At 38.0% G+C, this 14,993-nt stretch overlaps 1 protein-coding gene across 3 annotated transcripts; it reads left to right on the top strand.

Moving 5' to 3' along the window:
- Positions 1-339: 339 nt before the first annotated feature.
- On the top strand, positions 340-14,431 carry LOC131691837 (F-box/LRR-repeat protein 7-like). Of its 3 annotated transcripts, none has more exons than XM_058978510.1 (5): positions 10,513-10,795; positions 10,861-12,069; positions 13,710-13,913; positions 13,979-14,185; positions 14,256-14,431. In XM_058978510.1, exons 1-5 carry the CDS (start codon positions 10,739-10,741, stop codon positions 14,346-14,348), a joined length of 1,770 nt encoding a protein of 589 aa, XP_058834493.1. In that variant the 5' UTR covers positions 10,513-10,738; the 3' UTR covers positions 14,349-14,431. The 3 variants fall into 3 exon arrangements, with proteins under 3 accessions (XP_058834491.1, XP_058834493.1, XP_058834492.1); XM_058978509.1 differs by lacking the exons at positions 10,513-10,795; positions 10,861-12,069 and adding exons at positions 12,089-12,387; positions 12,448-13,650; XM_058978508.1 differs by lacking the exons at positions 10,513-10,795; positions 10,861-12,069 and adding an exon at positions 340-2,061.
- Positions 14,432-14,993: the final 562 nt, after the last annotated feature.

Genomic DNA, 14,993 nt, shown 5'->3' on the forward strand with positions numbered 1-14,993 from the left:
ATCGACTGAACTGCAATCGACGCCTGCATTTCAAGATCAGGGTGAGATATTTTACTAATGATTTACGAAGCAAGTTCACGATCGGGTATGAGTGCTTTCGATTATTCGATTGCTACGTGAACGATTCCGGTGCATCTCCAGCAAAGATCTATATCTAAATTTAAAACGTTAGTTTCGAAAATAGATGGCGGAACTCTCTTTTCTAAATAGTCGCTATGGCACCACGTGACACCTACAGCCACGCGAACGGACTCGGAAGTAACGCTTCGGGTGGCACCAACAGTCGCTGAAAGTTCGGTAACAATGAGCGCAACTTGCGAATAAACGTTTGATAATAAAACGGACAGAAGGTTAGTTTGTCTAGAACCAGCAGCTAAGATGAATGTCGAGCTAAAACTTAGGAAAGACTTGATGGATTTCATCTGTTCCCATAGTGTAATAGAAGAGATAAAACCTTCCTCGACTACATCGAAACGGCGAATTGGATCTAAAAGTAGTGACCGTAAATCATCGAAATCCAAATCCAAATCGACAAAGACAGTTGATGTTAAACCTGTAAAAAGTAGTGAACGGAAACCGGGAACCCCAAAACCACCTTTGGAGAAAGTGATAGATTTCAACAATCCTGATAATGTGGCGATCACTATTTCACCGAAGAAACCGCCCAGACCAGGATCACAAACGTCAACCGCGAGCAAAGAGCGAACCAGCATTATTGCCCTGATGCCAAATATCAAGTGGAACTTCCAAAAAGGTGAACCCGAATCGGAAATCGAACACCCAAAGTGGTTAGAACCATTCAGCTGTAACGGTCGGTTCGAAGCCCGCTATGACATACTGCCGATGGAATTGATAATCAAAATATTCAAACAAATCACTCCAAGTGATCGTTTGGCAGCGGGATCCACCTGTAGACGCTGGATGGAAGCATCACATTATTACGAACCATTTCTGGATAAAACCTACTATCACTTCAACCAGGTAGAATTCGGTGATCAGGTGGGCCCGTTCAAGTACTTCAGCAAGGGCTTCCGATACTACCCTAGACTGACGTTCACGCAGGTTGATTTCAACAAACACAGCGACTTCTGGGCGATTCACGGATTGTGGATAACGGAACTGACGCTCCGCTCGTGCAAGATCAGAAAGAAGAAGTTCATATCCGTAATGAAGAATCTGCTGAACCTGAGACGATTAGAGCTGATGCAATGCGATGAATTGTTCAAAACGTGGCCGCTGGAACACAACTTACAGGAACCAATGTTCCCTTTCTTCTTATTCTGTTTAAGGCATCTTTCGCTGTCCGGTTGCGACTACTTCAACGAGTACCATTTCGAGCGTTTTATCACCATGGCACCCAACCTTCGATCGGTAGACGTATCGAACTGTTTCATCAACCTGTACCTCTCCAAACGCATCACAATGCTCGATCGAGTAATGAAACTGATCAATAAAAATCGATACCTGATGAGCGCGTTGAATATCGCTGATACTCCCTGTGTAGACGACTTCACGTGGCACTGTTTGTGCGAAATCGAAGATCTCCGATTATCACATTTAACAGTAGCGTACTGCGATCGTGTTCCACTGAAAGAACCCGGAATAATTCGCTTCCTAGGTCTGCAAACGGAACTCACCTATCTAGACCTAACATCCTCGACCGGCATCAACGATGAGTGTCTCCAGATCATCATCACGAGCTGTCCACTACTGCACACCCTCAAGCTTCGACGGTGTTGGTTGATTAGCGATGAGGGTGTTCTGGATATGCACACTCTGCAGCATCTTCGTGTACTCGACATTTCCAATTGTGAACGCATTAGTGACTACGGCATCATGACCGGAATCGTCGGTAAACGGCCGCGGGAACTGCACGAGCTATACTTAAGCATATTGAACCATCTGACTGATTCAACCTTGTATTACATGATGGTTACCTTCAAAAACATTCAAATACTGGACCTGGATAGTACGACGAACTGCGTTACCGATGCATCCATCCAGTACATCGCCTGCTATCTGCAGAATCTAAAGCAGCTCAATGTTGTAGCTTGTACCAAGGTATGTTCTGGCGCAAACTGCGTGTACCATCCATGAACCTGACTAACCATAGTTTTGGTGTTCTTTCTGTTATCATTTATCATATTTAAATATGTTTTTGATTTTAATAATTTTTAACCGTTTTCCGCAATTCATACCGTCAGCATTCTGCGGCAACGATTATGTGAAGTTCCTGCTACTATTTTGCTGCCAACATCTACCTATACATAGAATAATGGTTACGCATTCGAGAAGAGACAGTATACATGTTTTTCTTCGGTTATCCGATTCAATTACGTATCGATACAACCGATCAAATTGAATGTCTGTCGACGCAATGCTTTTTTGGCAATAGTTACTGGTTTGTCGTTTCCTAGTGTAACTTGTTGAGGAAGAAAATAGTATGTGACGAATGGCAATACGACAACGTAACGAACCGTAATTGGTTTCACTAGAGAGCTTGTATAATAAATACCGGAAAAACAAATTATAACTTTGAAGGTCAGAATGATGGCTAGATGTTAACGAATGACAATTTCTTTTCGATTAAGGAAGATCGTAAGTGGAAGATAGATTTTCAACGATTTTTTTTCTCGTAGTACACGAATAAGCTACGTAAGTTTTACTCCAGTAGCAGGAGAAAAGAAAAGTAATCCGGAGAAAAGTATGTATGGTTTTTAGTGTTTCGGATTCTCCTCGTCAGTAACTAACACCAACTTAGTGCTAGTTAGACACTGAAATCCAAAAAGTCAGTCACACGTCTTGCGTGAACGCTAAACAACTGACTGGTACCGATTGATGTCTCAATAGAAAGCACAGAGTTTCTGTTTGCCCACGAGGAATGTGAACCGAAACATTCTTTTGGTATAAGAATCAAACGCCAAGTACTATGCAAAATTCCCCAAAAATTTTGATAAAACTAAATTATGTGCATAAATACACAAAACCTAACATAATGTATGGTTTTATAGCGTCAGTAACTAACACCAAATTAATGCTAGTTAGATAAGTCCCAACGAAACCAAATTGGCACTAGTTAACATTATGTTAGGTCTTATTTCCATATGCACAAAATTTGTTCTCATCAAAAACTTGTCCGGCTTACATAGAAAATTACTTCGGCTTTCGATTTTTCTCTTTTTCCCCTTTGTTTTAAAATAGAGGTAAGCAGGGAGAGTGCCGTACTCATTTTGAAACAAGTTTTAAAAGAAGCTTTATTAAGGGGGTCTTCTACTCGCGAGGTCTAAAATTGAGCACTATTTTGGAAACAAATTGTAAAACGTCTACTCAATGAATTTGGAAATTTTTTTTATTTTGAAGATACATGTTTTGACTTTTCAATTTTACTTTTGAAGACAAAAAGAAAAAGCTCTCGTGACCTTTAAACTTCATTGATGACATTGATGTTGAAACTGCATGGGTCCCGCTTAAGTAAAGTTGTGGCAAATTTGGTAATCTGTAATCAGAAACATCATATTTTTTATAATCATAGTCATTAAAATTAAAAGGTTGTGTACAGGACAGAACCACGGTGTCATTAAAATGTAGCTTTTCACAAGAGCGTGCAAAATAATTTGCGTATGAACTTTTATCAATCCGAACTATCGACTCACGTTCTAGCATACATAATTTAATACTATCACAACTATCTACTCCCGTTCTAGCTTACCCTTCTGTTTCTATGCGTTACAATTTGCTATACACCCTCCCTATAATTTATTGAAGATCTTTTACCAGTAACAAAAATCTAAAACCAAGTGCAACACCATGATCTCTGCTATACTTTCAAATTATTTAACTATTTCAATCGCTCAATTATCTCATTAGCTGATTGGCATTATTTGGCTAATTCATCTAGCAAAAATAGGCTGGTCTGTCCAGCAAATATATTCACTACGAGTAGCTAAAGAGAAGCCCACGCTCACCAAGGAGCGAAATATTCAGATCTTCCTTGAAGAATGCAACTTAATTTTCCAATTATATTTTCAATAATGTGCAAATGCACTTAAACAATCTATTGGTTAAGTATTTCTTGAGCGATTAAAGACAAAACAAATAAAATTAATTCATTAATTGCTGTTTTAAACCGATTCCTAAGTACATGTTTTGCATCGTTTTTTTGATTACGTGTTTCGATGTGGAACTAGAACTGGAATAATTACATCCCCAGTACAAGATTTAATTGATAATTTTAAACAGTTGTTTTAAAATTTAAATTAGTATGCGAATTTCGACAACTTAATGTGTTTGAATATCTCTTAGATAATGACGGCGATGGCATCGGGTGGTAAGAGCGTGAATGTTACACTTTTTTAATCGTCTAGAAATCCGCTGTTAGCAAACCAAAACTCGATCAATAATTTATTCTGCTGAATAAACTTGAATTTTTTGCTCAAATAATAGTAGCGAACGGTGAAGGTCATTTATATTTGGGTATAGAAAATACACATTTGATTAATGGTTACATACATGCATGTTGCAATGGTCAAATAAGAAAATATTTGGCTTGAAGAACAGCTCATGAAATGAAGAATGATCAATTTTATTATTATTCATTCAGCAAATATACAAATATGATTGATTCTACAAAGATTTTTTTTATTCATCACTATAATTATTTTCTTTTGTTATCAAGCTGTGCGCTACGAGAGAATTTTCCATGTACTCTAATGAGTTACCGAAACGAACAAGATGCCATCGTAACATCCGTAGCTTAATACTTAATCTATCCAAATCCGACAGCAAATTTTTATAATTTCCGTAAATTTATTGTTGTTCATGGTCCAACCAGCGTAAAGCTGAAGTCAATCATGAACAAAATTGCAACTGAACCGAAGAACAGTTCATGTGAACTAGCTCTTTACACAAAACTGTTTAGTCGGGAATAGTTCTTCGAAGTGAACTGTTCTGCCTATCTCTAATATACAACACTTATTCCTTTTTTTACGTGGATTCTACTGTATTAGTAATGTGTTAATCAGTATGAACCCGGAGTTTCACCGCCGAAGATTTTTGCAATACAACCAGGCGCGGCGCATGTTCACTTACCTAGTAAACCGCCAACATATACATGCTCCTTCAGTGTTGTGTTGTGACATATTCCGGCATGAAAATGAAACCTAATATACCAAAATTTGAATACGCCATTAAATTCAGCATTCAAATATATGCCATAACTTGCCACTAATTCGACATTTTTTAAATTTTCGAATTTTCAACCCCGGTTAGTAGTAAGTAATCCTACTTAGTAATATTAATAGGGGAACGCGGGGCTATTAAGACAGTGGGGGTAATTCGGACTCCCTCGATTTCTCAGAAAAAAGCAAGACTTTCTAACTATCGTACATATTCGTGAAACCGCTATTCTTAAACATTAATTTTGAGAGCTGAAGTTGATTCTTTGTTCTTTGTAGAAAAAAGATAGAACGTGTTTCGTTGTTTTGTCATTCACAAAACAAAAATCGTTATAATGGAAAAACCGTGATTAAAGCAACAAAAAAAAGTGAAAAAATAAATGGTTAGTGTTTTGGAAAGCTTGAGGCTCCTATTTTATGGAATGATTTTTGTTTGGGTGAAAACAGAGATATTTTCGAGACGCTCATCACTTTTGTGAGATATGAGCGTACGGGACTAAATGATCTATCGAGGGATTCGAGAGAAATTGCAATTTGAAGTTTTATGACACGTTTCATAAGGCTACCAGCAAACACCCGCGGGTTTGGTCCTATCTCTACAAACAAATTTTTTTGTCTACTTATTTAGTACATGGCATTCGAAAGATATAGTAATTAAGTATATTCCCTGCAAGTTTGAAAATATTTCATTGACGGAATCGAAATTTATAACGGTTTGGATGTGGTATGCGGTCATAGATGGGTTTTCTACCAGATTTCAAGTGTGAATCCATGTTTGTCCATTGACTATTTAGATCGTTTATACGTGCCGCGGTTTTTAAAGGAAAACCTTACCATTTAATTACATTAATATAATGTACAAAAGGTGTTATTTATATGGTGCACTGAAAAAATATGAAAATAGGGTTGTCTACCAAACGTTAAATATAATGTGAAAACTAAAAAAATGAATGAAAATTGGAATGTTTACTTCAAATGGCCATATCTCAATGGTTTGTTGACCGATTGTAATTATTTTTTTCATTATTGAACAGGTAAACGTTTCATTGTTAATTTACATTAAGAAGAATATAAAACAGAGTCATCTACATCAATAAATAGGCGATATAGTTGATCTCAACTATATATATTATCATTATTTAGTAAATATTTTTGTTTTAAAAATAGCTGCCTATCCATTTTTATATACTAGTTGATTGCAATTGCTGTATAAACATCTGAATGTCAAATTCTCATGATAAGTTCAATTCCACAATAAAACAGACAATAGTTAGAGATATGAGCAGATGAACTTGTACTAATAACATCCCCTTTGACCAGTTTTAACATCTGTCAACCCAACCAGCGATTGTACAAAATTTCCAACAAAAACCGTATCATAACATAAATTGATCTGAATCAGCAAATACCTTCATATTTTTTAAATTTATGGTTTTATTTTTCCATCATTTGCAGTTTGCGTTCGTTGCATTCATCTAATGTATAGGTCATCGTTTTGAATACAAAGATATTCACTAAATAGTGATAATACATATAATTCAGGATAATTATGTTGTCTATTGTTTGAAGTAGGCAACTCTATTTTATATTCTTCTTAATGAAAATTAACGATGAAACGTCTACTTGTTCAATAATGAAAAAATAATTAGAATCGGTCAACAAACCATTGAAATATGGCCTTTTGAAGTAAACATTCCGACTTTTATCCATTTTTTTAATTTACACATTATATTTAACGTTTGGTAGACAACCCTTTTTTCATATTTTTTCAGTGCACCATATAAATAACACCTTTTGTACATTATATTTATGTAATTAAATGGTCAGGTTTTCCTTTAAAAACCGCGGCACGTATAAACGATCTAAATAGTCAATGGACAAACATGGATTCACGCTTGAAGTCTGGTAGAAAACCCATCTATGACCGCATACCACATCCAAACCGTTATAAATTTCGATTCCGCCAATGAAATATTTTTAAACTTGTAGGAGATATACTTGATTACTATATCTTTCGAATTCCATGAACTAAATAAGTAGACAAAAAAAAATTTGTTTGTAGAGATAGGACCAAACCCGTGGGTGTTTGCTGGTAGCCTTATGAAACGTGTCATAAAACTTCAAATTGCAATTTCTCTCGAATCCCTCGATGGATCATTTTGAAATTCACTGAGAAGATGCTTGGATACTGTATCTTTCGAATGCCGTATGACAAATTTATGGTCATTTTTTGTTAATAACGGTTTTAGGAACACCGTGCCCCTACATTGTAAAAGGCTGAAAAAACGTACAGGTTTGCAAATCGTCGCCTAGCGCTGCCATTGAGTGGTGCAAATGAACTTTTTATGGCACCAAAATGTAGCTGGTGTTTCAAACTAACAATTAGGAATTTTGACCGGTAATTTTTTCGCATCTATCCACCTAAAAGGGCGATTTGCTTAAGTAGGTCCGAATAGCCCCGGGTTCCCCTAATAATTAAAAATCGTCAAACCGATTCTGATACAGTACAGACAAACGAAAAACGAAATTTTTCATGATTTTCTTTCTATTTTCCGAAAAACATAATGCGGACTAAGTACATTTAAATTGTTTTATTTTGTAAAACAGTGGTATATTTGATGAATAGCTAGAAATGCCAAAACTTTAATAATTAATACCCCATTAGTCGCAGCTATCAGAGTTAGAAATAATCGAAGCCCTTTTTTGACGGCTGAAAATGAACCGTAAATATGAGAAAGATTCATTCAAAAATCCGTTATTAATTCAATTTAACATCGTTCAATAATGTTCATTTCACTAAATAGGTATCTATGTAAATGTTACGAAAAGTTGGTAAAACATATAAACAAATAATTATGATCGCTTTTATTGTGGCAGGGCCTACTTTGATGCGTTTGATTCATTCTTGCACGTTCGCTTCGTGCAATATTCGAAGGCGAATGAAAACTTGCATTGGATAAGCGGGCAGCTGGTTCATTTGACGTTTTCGTTAGCGTTACTGAATATCAAAGATGAATGCGGCTGAATATGATCAATTTTCATTCATGAATTTGAATATTTGTAACTCTGACAATTGTACACTTTCTTAAAACAAATTTATGTCCCAACTATTTGAAGTGTTTCCTGTGCTTTTAAAAGTTTTTAGATGGGTATGGTTAAAACATCAAAAATTGCACTTTTTTAAGTTTTAATGGCCCTGCCGCCCTTATAATCTAAGAATTGTACAAAAAATATTGAAAAAATCTACGACAGTTCAGGAGCATTTCAACAGGCATAAATTTGCAATTTTACCCAAAATTGGCCGCATACCCTAACCATTCGTTTAAGAGGGTTCTCTTATATAATTGTACAAAAAGTACCTACTGTTGGATAATTTTTTTTGGAGAAGTAAAATGACTTAGACATGTGCGCTATTCTTAAAAATGTTTATTAAGGTTTCACATATAAAATAAAAATATAGGTTGCAATTCGTCGTGTACAAACAACAAACCAAAACGATCTTGAAGACTACATTCCGTAGAGGCGCCTCAACCTAAGAAACATAAAAATCGATATTTTGACACCTTACACTCGAAAATTTTTATTTCATAAATGAAACCTTAATAAACATTTTGCAGAATAGCGCACATGTCTAAGTCATTTTACTGCTTAAAAAAAATTATTAAGCATTAGGTACTTTTTGCCCCAATTATATACCCCCTTAAGTAGTGAGTCCGATAACTTTTTTAACATGATGTCTTTTTGGGACACCCTAATCCAGACCTTTAACCCAAGAAAAACATAACTAAATACCTCATTGCTCAGAGTATTCGTATAAACCGCATAAAAACATTAATTTCGTGTTCGCACTGCCTGCTTGTAGCGAATCCTAGACCTATAGCTGTCATTCATTCCAACTCCCTTATACCTATGGAAGCGTCGCTGAGTCGGTGGCCTTCTCTAAGTAGGTATTACATGAACAGTAAGTATCGGTGAAGTTGGTCGTGGTCGGCAATGACGATGCTCATGCTATTGGTTCAAGGGCGGATCCAGGGTGAGGGTCCTGGAGGTCCAGCCCTCCCCCTCCCCCACAAAATTTTTCAACTTGTCGAAGTGCTTGAAATAAATTTCAATTCTAAGTTTGTTCCCAACTCAAAATCATTTTAAACCAAATCCACAGATTTTCTTTATATTAGATTTTTGAGTATTCGGTATTGAACAATGCTCATTTCAAAATAGAATTTTCAGAACCCCCCCCCCCCCCCCCAAAAATCTTCTGGATCCGAAGTTCATTTCCGATCATCTTTCTCACAAGCAAGATGAATTAAACTACCTGTAGGTAACATGATAATCGTTAGTATTTTTAATCTACGAATTGCACCGTGCCTCGCAACGCAACGCTTGTAGTCGTCGCTAGAGATTTGATTTTCGCTGTTACATGTTCGATGCTTTTAATGTTTTCGAGTGACTCTGGTGTTCTCCCGTGATGGGCGAAATTTATTTTGTGGCTCACTCATTTCACTCGCAGTTGAGGGTAACGCAACTTTGCTGTGTTTACATGTTACACGCACACGCGGCGCGGGTGGTATTTTTAGTTTGTATTCTGTTCGAAAGCGGTGAGCTTTTGACTTCTGATCTGTTCGAGATGAGAAAGCAGACTGTTGAAAAATTTTATGAACTTGCCTAAACCAAATGGTTTGAACTTCGAAACTTTCAATATTTTTCGTTTAGAATATTCCTATCCCAGCGATAATTATTAGACCATGTAAATGCTGAATTTTTGACAATAGGGTGATGAGTCTGTTTTCGCCATGTTTCTATTATTACTCCACCCATTTGAAGCCGTTTGTAGGGCATTTGTGTTGTTATCTTCGTTCTTATCAACGAAGCAAAGCTGTTGACGATAATATGTATGCATTCCATTGATGATGGGTCGAGTAATTAATGAATTTGTGAGACACCCTTCTTAATATGGTGAAAATAGGCACTTTACACTTTTTCCCAATCCATGTAGACAAACAATAACGTTAATTGATAATTCAACTACTAGATAATTTTTTTCTGTGATAACTTGGAAAACTCGTATTGGAAAATGCGGGACACCTTAGGGAACGCTTGGCAATGCGGCACATATCTATTTAATCCGAAACTTTCTCAACTTATTCGAGACGTTTGACTAATGAATTACATTTACATATTAAAGATTTCTTTTGCAAAGCATCAAGTAAGTTCTTGAAACATATAAAACCAATTCAAGGCATCGTAAAACAAATCCTGATCTTAGCTTCATTCTGAAATCAAAGTGAAGGGCAGAAATCATTCGTTACACGTCAATGCACGTCACAATTGAAACACGCTACCGAGTGCAGCGTTGATCCGACATTGTACAACGACACATACACAAACGTCATGCGCTAATTATACCCTCATCCTACGCTCAACGCGATGGTGACGACAGGCAGCCATACACCCGAAGATCCTGCTGTTGTAGCCTCGAACTTGAAAACGCTTTCACCGAGATTACAGCATCTCCGATCAGTATTAAATCATCCACCGCGCTAACCGCCGGGTTAACGTATCCCAAAATGAAACTGTTGAAGAAGAAATTAATCGAACCAAGCTTTGGCAACCTCCCAACAGAAGTAAGTGATTTCATGCACACGTATCGATACTAGTTTACTATAGGTAAAAATTATTCCCTCCCTAGCTTCTGGTGGAAATTTTCAAATTTCTTCCCATAAGCGATCGCAACGCTGCCAGTTACACCTGCTGGAAATGGTACGAAGCGTCCAAGTATCTTGGGTTCGCCAAACAAATGTGCCTTCACCTAATCGGTGTGGAGTTCGATGATAGCAAACCTCCGATCGCTGATCTGCTTCTCAGTCCTCACGTGTTCCCGGTGCTGAAGTTGACCCGTGTAAGACTACAACAGTCGGTGTACAGTCAGTTCTGGGCGGACTTCGGTCCGTCAATTAGCGAGATCACCTTCGAGAAGTGCATGGTCTGGCGAGAGAGAATCATATCGGTCTTTAAGCACATGAAGAATCTACGGACGGCACGATTCGTGGAGTGTGATTTGCTTAGGGATGATTTATTCAAAAACTGGAAGTTCTTCGAGAACGGCTTATTGAATATCCACTTTCTGAGCGTTACTTCTTTGAGTTTGGCGAAGAATAACTTCACTGAGCTACAGTTCAGTGCAATAGTGGAAATGATGCCCAATTTGACGGAGGTAGACCTATCGAACTGCTTCAGTTATATAGATTCGGCCAGTAAAGCTCAGATGTTGAATTGCGTTTCGACGTTCATCTTGGAGAGACAGTTTCTTTTGAAATGTTTGAACCTAAGCGGGATTGCGGTGGATGATTTGTTTCTTCGAAAAATGATTGAGGCTCACCAACTGTTCCTGGAGAGCCTAAGTTTGACCTATCTGGAAAAGATGCCTCTTCGAAATCCGGCTATCGTAAGTTTGTTGCGGCAGCAAACCGAAATGAGGACTCTGGATCTATCTCAGTCGGTGGGAATAACCGACTATTGCCTGGATCAGATAGTTAAACATATGACTAAGTTGACAAATCTTAACCTGAGTGGTTGCTGGGGTGTTGGTGATTACGGAGTGACACAAATATTTCGGCTGAAGGATTTGGAAAAGCTGGACCTTTCCAAGTGTCGAATTACTAAAAAGGGCATCCTTGAAGGAGCTGCTCTGTGCAACAGAAAGATTATGAAAGAGTTCCTTCTGGAGCAAATTGATACGTTGGACGATGATTGCATTGTTAAGATTGGGGCCAACTTCACCAATTTGACAGTGTTGAACATTGGAGGATCATCGTCGTGTATGACCGATTGGTCGGCACAGTACATTTTCTGTAATCTCACCTGCTTGGTTGATATGAATGTCGAAAGAAGCACTAAGGTAATGATTTGTGTCGTGAGTGATTTGTTTTTGCATTTAAATAGAATTTTAATTCGGCGACTAAGCTGACTTGTCATCATCCAATTTCCCTACCCTAATCGTAACTAGATTAAAATAGTTTCATTAAACATACGGTGCAATAAAAGCCACCTTGAACTTGAATTAGAAAGTATTTTTCAATCGTCCAAACAGCACGGAATTAAGTAATACTCCGCAACCAGTGAAATGCACGAGTATCACACACTAGAAGATTTCAGACAGTATTGGAAAGTTCAACTGAAGGTCCTTGAACCTGATTTTGCACTTCTTCCCACTGAAGTAAGCTATTTCCACTTAAACTCTCGCTAGTGGTTGAACTCTAACCGCTTTCTGTCGTAGCTGTTGGTGAAAATTTTCCAGTACCTCTCGGTGGCCGATCGTAGTGCGGCAAGCTTCAGTTGCTGGCGCTGGTACGATGCTTCAAAATATCTTGGATTCGCTCAGAAAAAGTGTTTGCATCTATTTGGAATAGAATTCGATGATTTCAAAGCACCCGTTGCCGATTTGCTGCTCAGTAGACACTTCTTCCCGGTGATCAAGCTAACCCGTGTCAAGCTGAACAGTGTCAGCAAATTTTGGCCCGAGTTCGGTCCCTTCATCCGCGAGATCACTTTCGAGAAGTGCATGATCTGGCGCGAACGGATAATTTCCGTCTTCAAACATATGCCAAATTTGCGCACGGCTCGATTCGTGGAGTGTGATTTGCTGCGCGATGATCTTTTCAAGAAATGGAAATACTTCGATAATGGACTAGTGAATATCTACTTCCCCAGCATTAGACACCTCAGTTTGACAAAGAACAATGTTAGCCAGTTACAGTTAAACGTCTTGGTAGATATGATGCCGGATCTTACTGAGGTGGATTTCTCGAACTGCTTTGGAAATATTGGCGCTGCCCAAAAGGCTAAGATGCTCAACTGTATTTTGACCTTTATCCAGCAACGTCAAAACTACCTCAAAAACATCAATCTAAGTGGGGTTGCAGTTGACGACCTATTTCTACGAGGGATTGTGAGAGCTAGAGGACTTCGTCTGGAGGTTTTATGTTTTACATACCTGGAGAAGATGCCACGTAAAGAACCTGCCATCATCGACCTGCTACGCAACCAGACTCGTATCCGCATTCTTGATCTGTCTCAGTCAACTGGAATCACTGATTATTGTATTGATCAAATCGTTGGCCACATGAGCGAATTAACGGTTCTGAAGCTAAGCGGGTGCTGTGGAGTTTCCGATTACGGTGTTCTACAAATTTTCAAGCTGCGGAAAGTGGAGGGCTTAGATCTGTCCAGCTGTCGATTTTCAATGCGTGCAATTGTCGACGGGGCTGCGTACAGTAACAAGACAATCATGAAAGACCTTTATTTGGAACTTTTGAACCCATTAGATGACGAGTGTATCATTAAGATTGCGTTGAATTTTCGTAATCTCACCTTGTTGAACCTAGGTGGTTCAGCTTCCTGCATGACCGATTGTGCTCTACAACATTTGTTTCTTTATCTAACTAATCTTTTACATCTTAATTTAGAACGAAGCACCAAGGTCTACTGACAGCAACTGGCAATACGATCACTTCTAATTTCAATACCATTCTATTGTAGATCACAGATGCCGGATTCACTGGGATTGATCTTCCGCAGAAAACATTCGCGATTTGGGATATCGAGGAAACATTCTCGATCGATCGGTTGAAGAAACTTCGCATACTCAAAGTGTCCGGATGCTACAAAATCACGGACTTTTCATTGCGATATGCATTTCGATTTATGGAGCTGAAGGAACTGAGCATTTCCCGATGCCCTCAGGTTAGTGCAGGCGTAATCCAACTAATACATTTATGGTCATTTCTATAATTATTCTATGTTAACAGATCTCGAAACCAGGCATTGAAAAACTAGTGACTAGCTGTCCGGCACTGGAATTCTTGGATCTAAGCGAGTGCCCAAACATCAACGATTACTGTGTGGAGCTAATCGCAATGCACCTCAAACGGCTGAGCACACTGAAGCTAACGAACTGTGTGTTGGTCACTGAGGTTGGACTGGGATTCTTATCGCAGCATTGCCAAAATTTGAAGGTTTGAATGTTTATTGATGAAACCTATTTGTCTTGTTGGCTACATACGTTTTATTTATTTTTTTTTTCAGTATTTATACGTAAGAGGATGCTTCAAGCTGCCCTCAGACATAATGGAACGTTTGTCAAACATTACCACGCTGCGGCAGGTGTACAAGTCCTAGAATCGTAAATGTTGTTTTTGTAATTTTTGTAAATGTTACATGTTTATAAATAGAAGAAGCAACTTTATAAGCTAAACGAATAATGATCATCGCATTGTTTATTTTGATATGTACCGCAATACTGCAATGCAATTGAGGACAAGGCTTCAAAGTTTCTGATTTAGGACTGCTGTCTGCCTGGACGTTGTTCTTTCTCAGGGTGCACACAGGCAATTGATTCATGTTCTACTAGAAATTGATGACACCTTCCATGTTTTTGGAGTGTTCTGCTAAGCATATCTTTAAGTGCTCTCTCTTCCAAAAAAATACGCTTCCTCTTTTTGCGGGCTGGCAACGTCAGGTTTAGATTACAGACTTAGGAGCTTCAGTGAGATTAATCGTCAATCAATCGTAGGAGCCACAAATGTCGCGGAAAAAATATCATTCCCTACGTTTTTATGGTTTTTAATGTCTTTTATTGCCATCTTATCACACTGTGATAGAAAAAGAGTAGTGGACTATTTATTGACCTTGAAACAAATTTCGCAGCAGAAATACAAAAAATAAATGTTACTCTCAGCCGTTAATGAATGAGACATTCGAGAATATTTCAACTTTCTGTCTGGGAAACTGGGAACATTACCTTTCTATGATAGTTTTGGTACG

This window comes from Topomyia yanbarensis, chromosome 3 (genome assembly GCF_030247195.1).
Source record: "Topomyia yanbarensis strain Yona2022 chromosome 3, ASM3024719v1, whole genome shotgun sequence".
Lineage (NCBI taxonomy): Eukaryota > Metazoa > Arthropoda > Insecta > Diptera > Culicidae > Topomyia > Topomyia yanbarensis.

Coding starts and splice junctions, on each gene's coding strand:
- LOC131691837 (XM_058978508.1), top strand. CDS start 379: ATGAATGTCGAGCTAAAACTTAGGAAAGACTTGATGGATTTCATCTGT. Junction 2,062..13,709: donor ATGTTGTAGCTTGTACCAAG/GTATGTTCTGGC, acceptor ATTCTATTGTAG/ATCACAGATGCCGGATTCAC. Junction 14,186..14,255: donor AGCATTGCCAAAATTTGAAG/GTTTGAATGTTT, acceptor TTTTTTTTTCAG/TATTTATACGTAAGAGGATG.